This window comes from Ovis canadensis, chromosome X, assembly GCF_042477335.2.
Source record: "Ovis canadensis isolate MfBH-ARS-UI-01 breed Bighorn chromosome X, ARS-UI_OviCan_v2, whole genome shotgun sequence".
Classification (NCBI taxonomy): domain Eukaryota; kingdom Metazoa; phylum Chordata; class Mammalia; order Artiodactyla; family Bovidae; genus Ovis; species Ovis canadensis.
Window position 1 is genome coordinate 109,338,661 of NC_091727.1, and position 14,646 is coordinate 109,353,306.

At 34.4% G+C, this 14,646-nt stretch overlaps 1 protein-coding gene across 22 annotated transcripts in view; it reads right to left on the reverse strand.

Moving 5' to 3' along the window:
• THOC2 (THO complex subunit 2) overlaps window positions 1-14,646 on the reverse strand; it is a 118,638-nt gene that overhangs the window by 9,762 nt on the left and 94,230 nt on the right. For 3 of the 22 annotated variants that reach the window (XM_070292073.1, XM_070292072.1, XM_070292070.1), the window contains exons 24-37: window positions 14,120-14,261; window positions 13,302-13,459; window positions 12,274-12,402; window positions 11,778-11,909; window positions 11,503-11,687; window positions 10,818-10,996; window positions 10,470-10,572; window positions 9,372-9,802; window positions 9,149-9,207; window positions 7,650-7,781; window positions 2,753-2,890; window positions 2,351-2,420; window positions 2,111-2,268; window positions 147-223 (exon numbers count right to left, since the gene is read on the reverse strand). In XM_070292073.1, coding sequence (XP_070148174.1) covers window positions 147-223; window positions 2,111-2,268; window positions 2,351-2,420; window positions 2,753-2,890; window positions 7,650-7,781; window positions 9,149-9,207; window positions 9,372-9,802; window positions 10,470-10,572; window positions 10,818-10,996; window positions 11,503-11,687; window positions 11,778-11,909; window positions 12,274-12,402; window positions 13,302-13,459; window positions 14,120-14,261 — 2,093 coding nt within the window. Of the gene's footprint in view, window positions 1-79; window positions 224-2,110; window positions 2,269-2,350; window positions 2,421-2,752; window positions 2,891-5,153; window positions 7,279-7,649; window positions 7,782-8,341; window positions 9,208-9,371; window positions 9,803-10,469; window positions 10,573-10,817; window positions 10,997-11,502; window positions 11,688-11,777; window positions 11,910-12,273; window positions 12,403-13,301; window positions 13,460-14,119; window positions 14,262-14,646 lie in introns of those variants that run through there. The other 19 variants (XM_070292081.1, XM_070292079.1, XM_070292074.1 and 16 more) reach the window with 15 other exon arrangements.

Consider the following 14,646-nt stretch of genomic DNA (forward strand, 5'->3'; position numbering starts at 1 on the left):
AACTAGAGAGACCATTTAAAAGGTAGACCATTTTTAAAAGTCCTTAAGCAGTTAGACACATATTACAAGGGTACAATTCTAAATAACATCAGTATCAAAGTTTTCCATTATACTGATTAAAAAGATCTATAAGATGAAAAGGATATTGTTTCTTCTCTTCCTTTCCTCCTGAACTGTCCCGTTTCTCTTTCTTTTCTATCTTTTCTTTATCATGCCTGGACTCCTATAACGAATGGTAGAATTAGTTGAGGAAGGGAAAACCAAATATAAAAATCAGCTTAAAATCCCTTTTCATCAGCCACCAGCCATAAATTTTTCTTCAGACTTATTTAATATAACACCAAAAGCACAAGCAAAACAAAACTGGACTTCATCAAACATAAAAACTTGTATATATCAAAGAACACTATCAAGAAAGTGAAAAGACAACCTATAAGAGAAAATATTTGTATATATGTATCTCATAAGTGTCTAATATCAAGACTACATAAAGAATTCTTACAACTGAGTAACAAAAAGACAAACAATACAATTTTTTAAATGGCCAACACATCTAAATAGATTTTTTCAAAAGATATACAAATAGCCAACAAGTATATGAAAAGGTGTTCAACATCATTAGTCATTAAGAAAACACAAAATCAAAATGACAGTGAGATACTAATTCACACCCACTAAGTAAAAACAAATAAAACAGAAACAGAAAATAACAAGTGTTGGCAAGGATGTAAGGAAATTGGCACTCTCATATATCGCTGGTAGAAATGTAAGCTGTGCAGCCACTATGGAAAACAGTTTGGTGGTTCCTCAAAAAGCTAAACATAGCATTACCATATAACCCAGATATTTCATTCCTGGGTATATACACAAGATCACTGAAAAAAGACATTCAAACAAATAATTCATTGTAGCACACAAATGTTCACAGCAGCACAATTGACAACAGCCAAAAAGTGGAAAAAGGACAAAAGTCCATCAACTGATGAATGGATAAACCAGTGTTGTATATTCAAACAAGGGAATATTATTTAGCCATGAAAAGAAATGAAGTACTGATACATGCACCACCATGAATAATCTCAAGAACATTACACTAAGTGAAAGAAGTTAGAGACAAAAGGCCACATTATTATACAGTTCCACTTATAGGAAATAGCTAGAGTTTTTGATAAGCTCATAAAGAGTTCATAGAGATAGTAAGCAGATTCAGAGTTGTGAAAAGCTAAAAGGAGGGGGAAATGGGGAATGACTTGATTAGAATGTGGTTTCCCTTTGGAGTGATGAAAATGTTCTAGAACTAGACAGATGATGAGTGCAAAACACTGTAAATATATTAAATGCCACTGAATGATATACTTTAAAATGGTTAATTTTATGTTATGTGAAATTTTACCTCAGTTTAAAATACTTATTTATAAGGAGCAGCCTCCCTTTAAAAACCATCACCTTATAATTTTCAAAAACTGCTTTGAAGAAATATGAATATATGACATATATGTTGACTAAATATAATGATGCTTTGTAAACACTTTAGTAATGACTTGCTTACTTTATGACAGATGCATGGGATATATTCTGAGTATTCTCCATTAGCATCTAAGAGAATGCACACTACACTTAATTTTAAAATCACATATAAGATGTAAACATAAGTTTATTAGGAGAAAATATTATAAAAGTGTGTTGAAAAATGAGAAAGACTTTATAACAGTGTAATGATCAGGGAGAATACATGTGACCATATTTTAATCTCATGACTAAAGAGTAACTATAAGAATTGTTGTCAGAGAAAAAAGAAAACACACTGAAACTCAATGACAAGAAGCAGGTGTGAGTGGAATGGAGAGGAAAGGAAATTCAGAAGTAATCTAATTCTACCCTCCCAGCAATTTGGGACTAAACTGCTTCAAGTTCTCTAAGAAAACCTGCCCTCCTCCAAAACCTCCTCTTCCCACCCCCAAATAATTAACAGAAAACTATTTGACTACAAAAAAACAAACAAACAAAAAAAAAACAAACAAAAAAAAAAACACCTCAATATTGGCTAAATTTTCTAATGGGAGATTTTCTAAGAAAATGGTTCATTGTTCCTTTTGTTCTCAAAATTTACCTTTTTGCCACCAGAGGAGATTTTATCCATCTTTTCAGATTTAAAAGAGTCGCCGCCTTTTTCTTTGCCTGAAGATTTTGACTTATTTTTTTCCTTGTCTTTCTCATTTGGATAAGGAGACTCACATGGACTTTCACTTTTGTGTTTTGAAACCCCCACTAAAATTATAAAAGAGAATCATGAAAGCCTTTTTCGATTCAGTTTGATGACTACTTGGAAAGTATTAATAAGTCTACGTACTTGTTCCATTTTCCTCTTTCCGCCTCTTGGTTAAGTCCGGTGGCACTTCTCGGTCATTGTTTGAGTGATCCTAGAACCAAGAATTGTGAACTACGTTGATTGAGAGTTTTTGTTTTAAAGTACTACTTTTCTACAAGAGCATAGCTAACTAGCATTGGAGAATATCTGCAGTAGTTTCACATACTTGGTAAAATGACATGATAGGCAAGAAGAGCTGGTAGAGATTATTAGGCTGAAGATCCTTATACTGTAGAAGATTCAAACACACTTTAGGGTGAAAATACCAGTTAAACACCAAATAACAGACTGTCATGCAACAAACTAGTACTTTAAATAAGACAACAGACACACTACCATACATGATAATGAACTTTCCAAACTAGTTTTTAAAAAATTACAAACCCTTTTCCGCTCTTTCCTGTCCTTTTCATCTTTTTTTTCTCTTTCTCTGGATCTTTCCCTTGACTTGTCCAAATCTTTCTTGTCCATTTCTCTCTCCTTACTCTTGGACAGTGGTGGAGGAGTATGATTAATGTAGAGCTGTTAAATTAAGGCAATATTACTAAAGATTATTAGTTTTCCAGTATTGACATCATTTGCTCGATTGTTTATTTAATGAAAGACATTTGGTAGTAGACCCAAAGTCAAAACTGGTCAGCTGTATGGACTATGAGAGGTTAAAATAAAAGGGCATGGCACAAATTATGCAAAGACTTCAATTCTTGACCTTGTAAATGTTTATCATTTAAACTCAACCAGTTCACTCCTCCCTCAACTGAGATTTTTATTAGTAAATTCACAAGCTACAGGTTCTTATATAGTTCTACTGTGAAGACCTATAGCCACCATTATTACAAGAGTTCATGTGTGAAAAATAGTTACTGGACTTTCTCTACCATTAAAAAAAAAAAAAAACTCTACACAATCACGGAAATTTTAAAAAGTTTTACCATTCACTGATAAGCAACTGATGACAGTGAGGAAAGTATAATATAAAACCTAGCCATGACTTTACTAATAAGTCTTTTCTGCCTCAGTATAAATCATAAATAGATTATTCCTTAATCACCGTTATAGTAAAGGCTGCATATTCTCTACTTCTGAAAGCACTCCAGTTTCTGTCAAGTAATCACAATTGATTGTAAAATTTGTCTTGCGCTGAGCTGTGTTTAGTCGTTCAGTCGTCTCCGACTCTTTTGAGACCCCATGGGCTGTAGTTCCCCAAGCTCTTCTGTCCATGGGATTCTCCAGGCAAGAATACTGGAGTGGGTTGCCATGCCCTCCTCCAGGGGATGTTCCTGAGCCAGGGATTGAACCCAGGTCTCCCACATTGCAGGTGGATTCTTTACCATTTGAGCCACCAGGGAAGCTCAAAATTTGTTTTATTGGTTCTAAAAAGCTCAGAAAGCCATATTGTCCATTGAGGTTGATGAAACAGACTGAAAAATGATGAACCAATGTTCTCTTTTGCCTATTCTTTCTCCAATGAAAGGCCCATAGGCCATAAAATAGCCAAAGATCAAGGATGTGCTAATTCTAAAGAAGAGGTAATCTTACTTATACAAGTTGTAAATATGGAAATCCATTAGGAAAGAAAATATTAAGGAAATAATCAGACACCTAACCTTGCAGCATTTATAACTGTGCTATAAGGTTACATTTAACTTAAAACATTAAAAAGTATTAGGCAGGATACTGAACATAACTCATTACATAACTACACAATTCTAGATATACCTTGAGAATGAAAAGAACAGTGAGTCAAAAGTCAAATATTTTTACACAAACAAATCCTTTGGTATTCAAAGGAATACACAAAAAAAGACAGCCATCAGTTTGAGAATTAACACTTGTTTTTTAACACCACCAAATATTTTCAATTCAGTTTGCTCAGAAATACTGCCATAGCAATGCATAAGTAGATTCTTTAAAAATTCAATGTATAAAAGTTGATGATCAAGTGAAATAGACAAAATGTTTATTAATAACAAAGAGCAAGAGAATGAGAAACAATCATAAAAGTGCTTGTCCAAAAGGTACTCTTGCCAGGTACATGCCCTAAATGACACTAAGATTTTCTAACTGAGGAGTTTATTCACACCTTAAGTCAATATTACTCATAAAACTGACAAGACAAAGAAAGTGATGTTATTGCAATACTCTTAGTGTAGTACTGCTTAATTCTTCCAGTAAAATTTCTGTTTGTGATTATCAGTAAGTATGTGCACGCATGCACACACGTGTGCACACAGGCATGCACACATGCACACTCCTCCACAAGAATGAAGTGTACCTAACTTGAATTCTGTATTGCAAGGAACTGGGAAACCTAAAAATTCTTAGTTTAGAAATATACCAGTTCTATTCCTTCTTTCTATCCTTCTAAGAATAGTTCTGATGACAATACTCTTTTCTACAAAAACAGTCTCTCATTGCCTACAGAATAAAATGCATATTCCTTAGCTTGAGTATTCCAAGCTCTTCACAATCTTTGCACAATTCTATTCTACTATGGATTAATCCAACGTACCCTAGGCTGTAGCTGCTGCTGCTCCCTAACACTCTGTACTTCCCAGCAGGTCTCTTCACTGGAACAGGTGTTCATTTTTATCTTAATCTCTTAAACTCCTACTTTGACTTCAAAAGCCATCAGCAGTTCAACATTCCCTCAACTCCACAAATCACTGTCCAGTGAACTTATATTAGCCTTTTTGGTGACACGTATTCCCAATTAATATCATGTCATTTACTTTTGTCCATAACACAGTTTACAGGACGGCAGGGAAGCTAATTTCCCTTTTTCTACTTTTACATACTTCCCAGTGCCTTGTACACACAGTGAGTACTCAATACATATGAAGATGGCCTGACATGTAGGCTCAGGTTTGGTTGTAGACCCTTGTTTTAAGATGATGAACAGAATTAAAAGCTGAAGTTTATTTTTTGAGGGGGGTTATTGCCCCCCCTCTGAAATTACAGAGAAGCTTGGTTTAAAGGAGCCTGCTATGCATACTTTATCCAATTTAAGTGCTAAGATTGCTAAATAAAAACACAATGGACCAAAACTAGAAACATGCCAACTGGAAACTGGGGTAGAAGGTGAACTGACAGAAAAGATTTGGATACTAACTCATCTTGAAAAGCCAAGTCCATGTATTACTTTCACTATGGATTAAAAAATGAAAATAGCAACTATTTAATTATTTTTTAAAAAAGAGGATCCTGGACAAAGTATAACTAAAAGATGAAACTAAAGCAGGGAAACATTTTTACATGTACAATAACAAAGTGACCTGAAAATATAGACACATACCTTTCAAATCCTCTAAAAAGTAAAAGCTACCACAGAAACAGTGAGTTTATTTATAGATCATTCATATTAGAAAGCACTCAAAATCCAGAAAAAAAAATTTTCTAAGACATTCATATGCTAGTAATCTTTCCTAGACACACAAAAAGCAACATCAACTACTATTCAGACTAGTGAACTTTGGATGCTTTAACAAGTCCAAAGGCATAGAAGTTCATTTTAAATATTTACTGAACATCTAATCATACTGTCAGGCACTAAGGATCTGAAAATGGTATGAGTCACAATTTTTACAAGTGTATTCATATGCCATTTCTAAGTGTTCTGACTGAATATGGAATAAATCTATTGAGTTTTAAATGCCCACAAAATCACTATCTCTTTTTTTAAGGGGAACGGGATCACCCTTGAATCACTATAATTTAAAAAATAAGACAAACACACAAAAGAAGTTAAGAACGTTCTCAACTACTATTGAAATATGGGTGCTAGGAATCAAAGAACTATTTTTTTGCAACTTTATTTTCATGGTGGTAAGAATACTTGAGGAACCTTAATTTTAGTACAAGTTCTGGTACTAACAAGTTATATGCCACTGGGAAAAGATCAGAAACTTTAGGCTGTTATTTGTTTAAAAAAAGACACTGCTACTTGCCCTACCTGCCTCACAACATCTATGATGAGTATGAAATGAGATAACATATGCTTATCTCATATGTTTTATTTTCAAAAGGCTTTCACAAAATGCAAGGAACCATAATCTTCATCATTGATTTAAAAATCCAGTTAAGTATAACAGCAGGTTTCCAACTGCTTCAAAATATGTTCCAGGAAATATTCACAAGGTAACATTGTAAACCCATGAATTTAAAATAGCCCACACAAGCCACTGATGGTTAAGACTGACATACATACACAATCCCACTCTATTATAAAAATCTACTATACTGGAATACATAATCAATATAGCAAAAATTTTACTTTAAAAGAAACCATTCACACTTGATTAATACAGTATATTCTAAAAACAATGCTACAATTTCAGGACAGGCATATTGGCTAAGCTAAGCTGTTAAAAATTACTGCTTACTTGCCCAATATCCACAGACATTTCAATTTAAAGCTATAGTTCTAAAAGTGGTTAGTACTGTCAACTGGCTTTGTTCCAAGATATCATTTTTTTACTGGTCCACCAGTAAGGAATCATACTTAGCAGATATAAGAGGAGGCAAAGTAGAAAATCAAAGTGAAACAGGGTACAAATTTTATAATAATAAAGACAAAATAACATGAACATTGGACAATTCAACTATAATCATGAAATGAATGAACTCTGTAATAAGATACACAAACTGCACATTATTTTTAGTAGCAGAATACTCAAGAATAGGCAAGAATTAATACTGACATGTAAACACAACCATTGAGTTGAATATTCCCCTCCAAGAGAATGATTAGCTTACATTAACCATATTTTTTGATAATATGCCACAACTACCAAAAAGGTAGCTCGGCAGAAGTGACATAAAATGGGTTGACGTTTATGGGTTGAGATGGACTCGGTTTTTAGAAGAGTTATATGAATGCATCAGATATATCTTTTGGTCTTCTGGGTTATCTAAAAAAATTAGAAAACAGTCTGACAGATTTGTTTTGAGAAATTAAATAAGCCTACTCCCCCTTAAAAAAAAACCAACAACTCCCTTTGCATATCTTAAACTTATTTTCAGATTTTGAAGCATAAAAGGATAAGGCATAACAGCAAGCAAGGAGAGATTATAGAAAGGTTGCCACATTACATACATTTCGTAACAATTTCATTTAAAGGGATCATCCCCATTGTCATCCACTGTTTCAGTTTGTGATAGGTATTTTTAAAGGTTATTCCACTAGCTTACTGAATTTACTAGGGTGAGGGTATACTAAACAAATGAAGTAACAAATTTTTCTTTGTTTTACTTAGGCATGATGATTTTAAAAGACTCAAACCTTTGCTGAAGACTCCTTGAGTTCGATGAGACTGTCCTGTAGAAAATGAATGGAGATGACAGGTGAGCTGGCATAGTTCTCAGAACCCAGAGGAACTTTGGGAAGTATGGCTGTAACCTGGAAATAAACCATCTACTTCTTGTGAGGATAAATCTCGTGATGTCATTATTATATGAATATCAACAGTTAAAAAAAAACTATGTAATGGAATTGTAATGTTTAAAAAAACTCAATTATATGTACTCATTGTAACAAATAAAAATCTCTGCTCAGAATTTAAAAATAAATGTCAATGCCACATTTTTTCATAATACTGTATTTAAGCTACAGGTAACATTAAGCTTAAAAAAGCAAAATATTTTTTCCCCACAAAAAAGTTTAAGATAGTGGAGATCACAACATTGTCTTATATTTTCATAGTTTTTCTTTAATAGGGAGGTTTCAAACTTTACTTGTGACTCTATCATAAATATACACAAATTTTATTCTAGCCAGAAAACTCAGTGGCATTACATTAACAAGAAAACAAAATATATTCTATAAAAGAGTAATTAACTCTTTTCTTTTTGCAAAGTGCCTCTAATTGTAAATCTCATACCTCCCATAAAAAAAAAAAGACATTAAAAAAAAAAAAGAAAATGAAATTACGGTATTCAACCACAGTGCTCTTGATGAAGAATTAGTTAACTTACAGGTTTAAAAGTTCAACGTACTGCAAATTCAAAGATTCCATGAAATTAGATGACTTTAGAATTAAAATTAAATATGGAGCAAGGAATGGCTACCCTGAGTCTTCAAGAAGGCTACACCCACGATTTTGTGCTGCAGTTGAATGCCTGGGGTTTCTCTTTGCTGGGTGGTAGGATTGGATGCCACATCTGCAAGGTTCAACTTGTTGGGAACCCAATGGGTATAAACAAACCTCCAAGGGAAGATACAACAGAAGCTGCATGCTCACTGAATATACACAACTACAGGAGAACTGATCACCAAGGAGACTTTAAAATGGAACTCCTTTCAAGACTCCTTCTTAGAAGGCACACATCGGTATGATGCTCATCAAGTAGCTTGATGAATTCAGAGGTATCTTGTTTATCTTGTATCATCCAGGAAGTCTTCAGTGATATATATTCTTCAATATTTATGCTGGAAAATAGGCTTCATTCTGCTGCAAAGATTCATTTGCTTGTAGCTATCATTGCACTCCAAAAAATGACTGCTTAAAGCAGTGAGGCACTTCTGAGAAAAATTTCTCTTGCACTTTGAAACATACAAAATTAGTGCTAGGTCCTTGAAGTTTTAATATTCTTATAAGAAAAATACTTGATAGGAAAAAAATATCAGTCCACCAATATGTAAAAAAAAAATCATTTTCTAATGCAATATAAAACCTCCAGTGGCTCCAGTGAATACTTGGCACAAGACTTGAAGGAAGTCAGGACATGTATTCCAAACAGGTGAGCCTAACATGGACGCTGCCTTCCTCAGGCTATACTAACCTTTACTGTGGAGGAATGTGATGGAGAAGGATGGGTATCAATTTTGCGACGTTTCTGTTCTGTTGGGATGAAAAGAAATAGTCACAATTAAGGTATGTTTCCACTTTTCCCAAACACTTAAAAAAAAAACACCAACTTCTAAGATTCTTAAGTATTAGTTTCTCCCTTTAAATTACAACAACCAAAGGTAAACAAGTAAAATGAAAGACAAACTTAAACTTGCCCCTTTCAGGTTCTGTAATATCTGATCGGGGAACAGGTGACTTCAAGGACCCAGAAACTGGTGTTTTCTCTCCTCCTTTAACATTTTCCTTTGATTTCATTTCCTTTGCTATATCTCGTTCTCTGGACGGCTCCTTCTCTCTTTCCTTTTCTTGAGTTGACTTTGATTCTACATTCGGGACAGTGGTCTTGAATTTCTCATCTTTAGCTTTTTCTTCCTTCTTGAATTTTTCTTTCTCTTTGTCAGATTTAGGTGTTCTTTCCTTCGTCTCTCTTGCTTTTTCATCTTTATTTGGCCGTTCTTCCTTTGGTTTTTCTTTACCATCTTTACCAAGTACTCGGGCCTCTGGAGTAGTAGCTGGAGTCTTTTCTTTTTTCTCTTTTTCTTTCTCTTTTCCTTTCTCTTTGTCATTTTCTTTAACAGTTTTGCTGCTTAAGAAGGAAAACACGAGATTTTAAGACAAAATGGCCATAAAATATATTCAATGTTATACATCATAAAGCCTTTTTTTTTTACTAACTTCAAAAATTTCAGAACTAAAGGACAACTAAGGAAACTAAAGGACAACTTTAAGACAAAAGGAAAGTACTTCTTTATCCAATAAATAATAACCAAATTCACAAACAGTAGATTAAGAAAGGGTAATTAAAGTGATGCTGGACCTTTTTGTATATGTTCATAACCTTTGAGAATTAAAAAGTAACAAAAACTATCCCATAAGCCAACCAAGGGTGCTATGATCAGGAACTGGATCACTTAGTTGGATGGACCATTGGTCTAAATCAGTGTATGCGTCTCTCATATTAATTATTCTTACCTAGACTGTTCACAGCAAACACCCAATCCTAAAAAATTTTTTTCAACTTCAACACATACATTCCCCTGCATATTCCAGTAGAGGAAACAAAGGCAGTTTCAGCATTATAAAACATGTGAGGAAGGTAAGCATATCATCAAATAGCAGTATATACAAAATTTTTAAGTCTAACATAAATGAGTTTAATAGTATTCAACTATCATCCTCTTTCATTCATGTCTAGTGAGGTTGGTTAATCATATAAGAATTCAGAATTTTAGTTCAGAACACAGTGTTCCTACCTGTTAGAGCCACTATTTCCATTACTTGAATTCCCTTTTGGTGTGGCACTAGAAGCTTTATTAACAGCTTTCACACCACACTGAGATCTCTCCCTTGATTTATCTGAAATAAAGGTAAAGCTTTATTTGATAAGCCCCAAGATGTAAATAAGCTACAATTTCACAGCAAAATGATTAAAGACTAGATAGAAAGAAACAAAGGAATGATCACTTCTTGGCAGTAACATATTCCTACTTAGGAAACAAAAAAGTAACACTAAGCCAGCATTTTACTTGTCATGGGATACAAAACATATCAGTTTCCTGGAACAAAATGTAGTACTTATAAATTCATACAAATAAGCATACCAGTGTCCTCGGTACTGCTTTCGTCTGACTTAGACACACTTCCAATCGACGATGAAGAAGGCCCACCACCAGGCCCATTTTGTACACTGGCAACTGCATTCCTCGGAGGGGGGTCTTTGTGATGAAACTCATTTTCAGGTATCATGTATGACTTTCTACTTTTCAACTGCCCAGAGTAGCTGAAAGTCGCACAAAGTGTTTAAATATACAAATACAAATCAAAAGGCACAAACATGGGGTTTAAAAGAATAAAATTAGCAAGTTATTCACTCTGATACTTGGTTCCAAAGAACAAAATAATATTAACTTTCAGTAAGTTCCTAAAGGTCTTTATGGAGAGCCTAGATGCTTAAAAATAAAAATCTCAGTGTAAACTAATCCTTTTCAACTAAAATGCCTTTTTTCCACTACTGAAGATTTGATAATTCAACTAATGATAAAACTGCATTTCCTCCAAGCCAAAATATGTTATGTATGACTTTTGAAACTATCATCCAGTACAGACCGGAAGCTAATAATCAGAAGTGACAACTCTCACCAGCCTGTGGGAACATGATCGCATAATCTCCCATAATCTCCTGAGGTAAGGCAGAAGATAAACTTCAACACTGTAAAACATTTTAGAGTCTTCAGAATCCTTCTGTAATCTAGTCTCATAAATCACATTAAAGTATAATTCTGTTACCCCATAGCCAATGCATATAGATCTGGCCTCTTCTCTTTTTCCTCTTGGCAGATTTTATGCACTCTTCTTTCCAAAGCCTGACCCAGATTCAAAACTTTTGGGTACCAAGGAAGTATTTTTGTTAGCACAATCAAGATATTCCTGATGTGAGTATATTCGCCTGTTTCAAGGCAATGTACCGATGCCTACAACAAACATTTTAAGATCTGTTATTATAAAAGTGTCAGTATGAAGAAGAAAAAAACACCTTTGAGAAATACAAATTTTTTTCTTACCTTGGTTAGTTTGTAATGCCATTTGTGTACAACATGTCGAAAATTTTCATAGTCTAATTGATCAGCTTTATTTCCACCATCAAATCCAGTTGCTCGTAATATAGTAAGGAATCCTGGATAATTTCCACATTCCTGAGGGAGAAAATAGGCTGTCACTTTTACAGAAAGATTCTGTCCTCCAAAATAGCAGAAGCTGAAACTGAAGTAGACTAGATTAATGATTCCATGGGAAAACATGATGTGTATCTGAATTATAGGTAGTTTTCACAGAAAGATTGTTTATTCAGTGACATTAATTTGAAATGTCAGTTTGAGATAAGATAAAAATATAGCACTTTTTAATAATGAATGAACTGTGCTTAAATTTTAAACATTGTTTTACAACTCAATCTTGAACTCAGCTTCCCTTTTCAAACCAAACAACCCAGAGCTTACTGGAAGTGGTCATTATATACATGGTAAATGGGTAATGTCTAATAGTATTTGTTTCTCATACCTTTTCATATGTGGCTCTATCACTGTGCCACCTGGTCACAGTCTCTAACATGCAGCAAAGGAATCTCCCATATCGACTAGCTTCATTTTCAGTACAGCTTGCAACTGTGTAAATTATATCAGAGAAAACCTACAGAAAACAATGTGTGAAATATGAAGACAGATCAAGTTCAAAATATTAAAAGACCATGTAATACCAATCATAATAAACTAAACAGGTAGCTTTAGTCAAAGTGCATCATCCCCTCTTATATTCACAATTCCAAGACCTTTAAAGATTTTGGCTTTTGTGAGAAAATAGTACATTTATAAAGCAACAATAACAACAACAAAAACCCACTTTTATAAAGCAAGCTGATTCACAATGACAGAAGAAAAAAATATCATTATTACTACATCATAACTTTTTAACAGACTTAGCCATAGATATTAATGGGGTTACAGGGAGCAGTTAAGCAGGGTTAAGCAGAAGCAAGGCTGACAGAAACTAGAAATAGGCAGCTAAGAGGCGGTAACATAAATCAGATTTTTAAACTATAAAATGCAGTAATTTATTATTAAGAAAAAAGCCAGATGCAAAAATCTGTGAATGTGACCATACTAAAAAGTGTCCCGGCTTTTATATATGTGCAAAAGTGTAAGCTTTTTTGTTGTTTTTTGAGGGGGTGAAGGTTAAGAATGCATAAACTCAAATGTAGAGTTAATGGATTAACAAGGGGGTGCTTATTATATATACCAGGCACTAATCAAAGTGCTTTTGTGTGTAATGACTCATTTAATCCTCACAACAATCTTATGAATCAGGTACTATTATCCCGTTTTACAGATAGAAAACTGAGGCACAGAGAGATTAAAAAAACTTGCCAAAGATCATATAGCTAGAAAGTAGCAGAGCTAGCATTCAAGTTCAGGCACTTGGCTCTTGAGCTCATACTTTTAACCACACACAAATAATACCTCCACAGATTATAATGTTTAGCTATCTTTGTGTGAGACTATTTTTTAAAGGTTGCAATAAAAAGAACTTACTCGATCATAGCAAAGAAGTGTGGAAAAATTTGGAGTTTTCTGTTGATGTACCAATTCAACAAAACGAGCACAGTAAACAGCATCAATTGCTGAAAAAATACATCGAGGAAATATACACAGCTGTAGAAATTTTGTGATGGTCTCATTTTTGGTAGATTCTAAAAATAAGGGAAGAATATATTAAGTGGTAAACTTCTTCCTCAAGTGCCTCAAGGTCACTAAACATGACAACATTAACTTTAGTGTAGAGAATGCTATAAAACCACAAACTATTTATAGTTTGTAACCAAAAGGTCATGCCTGGGATAAGACTTTCATTTTCACTCTGTGGACATTTTTCTACCTATAATTTCTCCAGAAATAAGATTTCATACGTAAGAGCTGAATGATAAGCTGCCAATATGGTCAATTAATTTCATCACAAACTAAATCTGTTCTTTCAGTGAACATGTGAAGTCAACTCTACATTAATGAATAACCAAAGAATGGGATGGGCTTCCCTTATAGCTCAGTTGGTAAGGAATCTGCCTGCAATGCAGGAGACTCGGATTTGATCCCTGGGTCAGGAAGATCCCCTGGAGAAGAAAATGGCAACCCACTCAGTGTTCTTGCCTGGAGATTCCCATGGACAGAAGAGCCTGGTGGGCTACAGTCCATGGGCTCGCAGAGTCGGACACGACTTAGCAACTAAACCAAAGAATGGGATAGTGAACACTGAGTTGAAATGCAAACATAATACACTTTAGTACCTCCAAAGTTATAAACGTCTGCTTTTTTTCATGTAAAGTGGCAGAAATGTAACAATTCCAACAACTTACTTGCTAAAAGCCAGTTGTCCTTTTCCAGTTTCAGTCTCTGCAGAACTCGCTGTACATGTTCCATCTGTTTCTTTTCTTCTTCGAGAAGCTTGTCTTGAAGGGCAGTACATCGCTCCTTCTCTTTTTTCTTTTTATTTGGAGGCTACAAAGTATAAGTTAGATACTTTTCTAACTATAGGCACATTACTTCTCCTTCTTTTAATTAAAAAATGTAAGGAGATAAATGCCAGTATTTTATACTAATTACTTCAACAGGGATGTTCAGGAGTCCACTTGGATGTGCTTTCACCTCCAATCAATAAAGTCAGTCTTTGTACCCTACCAAAATAGGCTACCTTCTCAACAGTGGTACTTTTAGTCTGAGGCATAGAGTCACCTTGGATCCCTCCTTCTCTGTTTCAACATTCTAACTGCTTACAAGTCCCTTGCGTTCTCACTGCCTCCACCATAGTCTATGCTCTCAGTACCTCATAATGAATTACCCAAAAGCCACCTAGGTGGTCTCCTGCCTCATGCCAGTCCCTTGG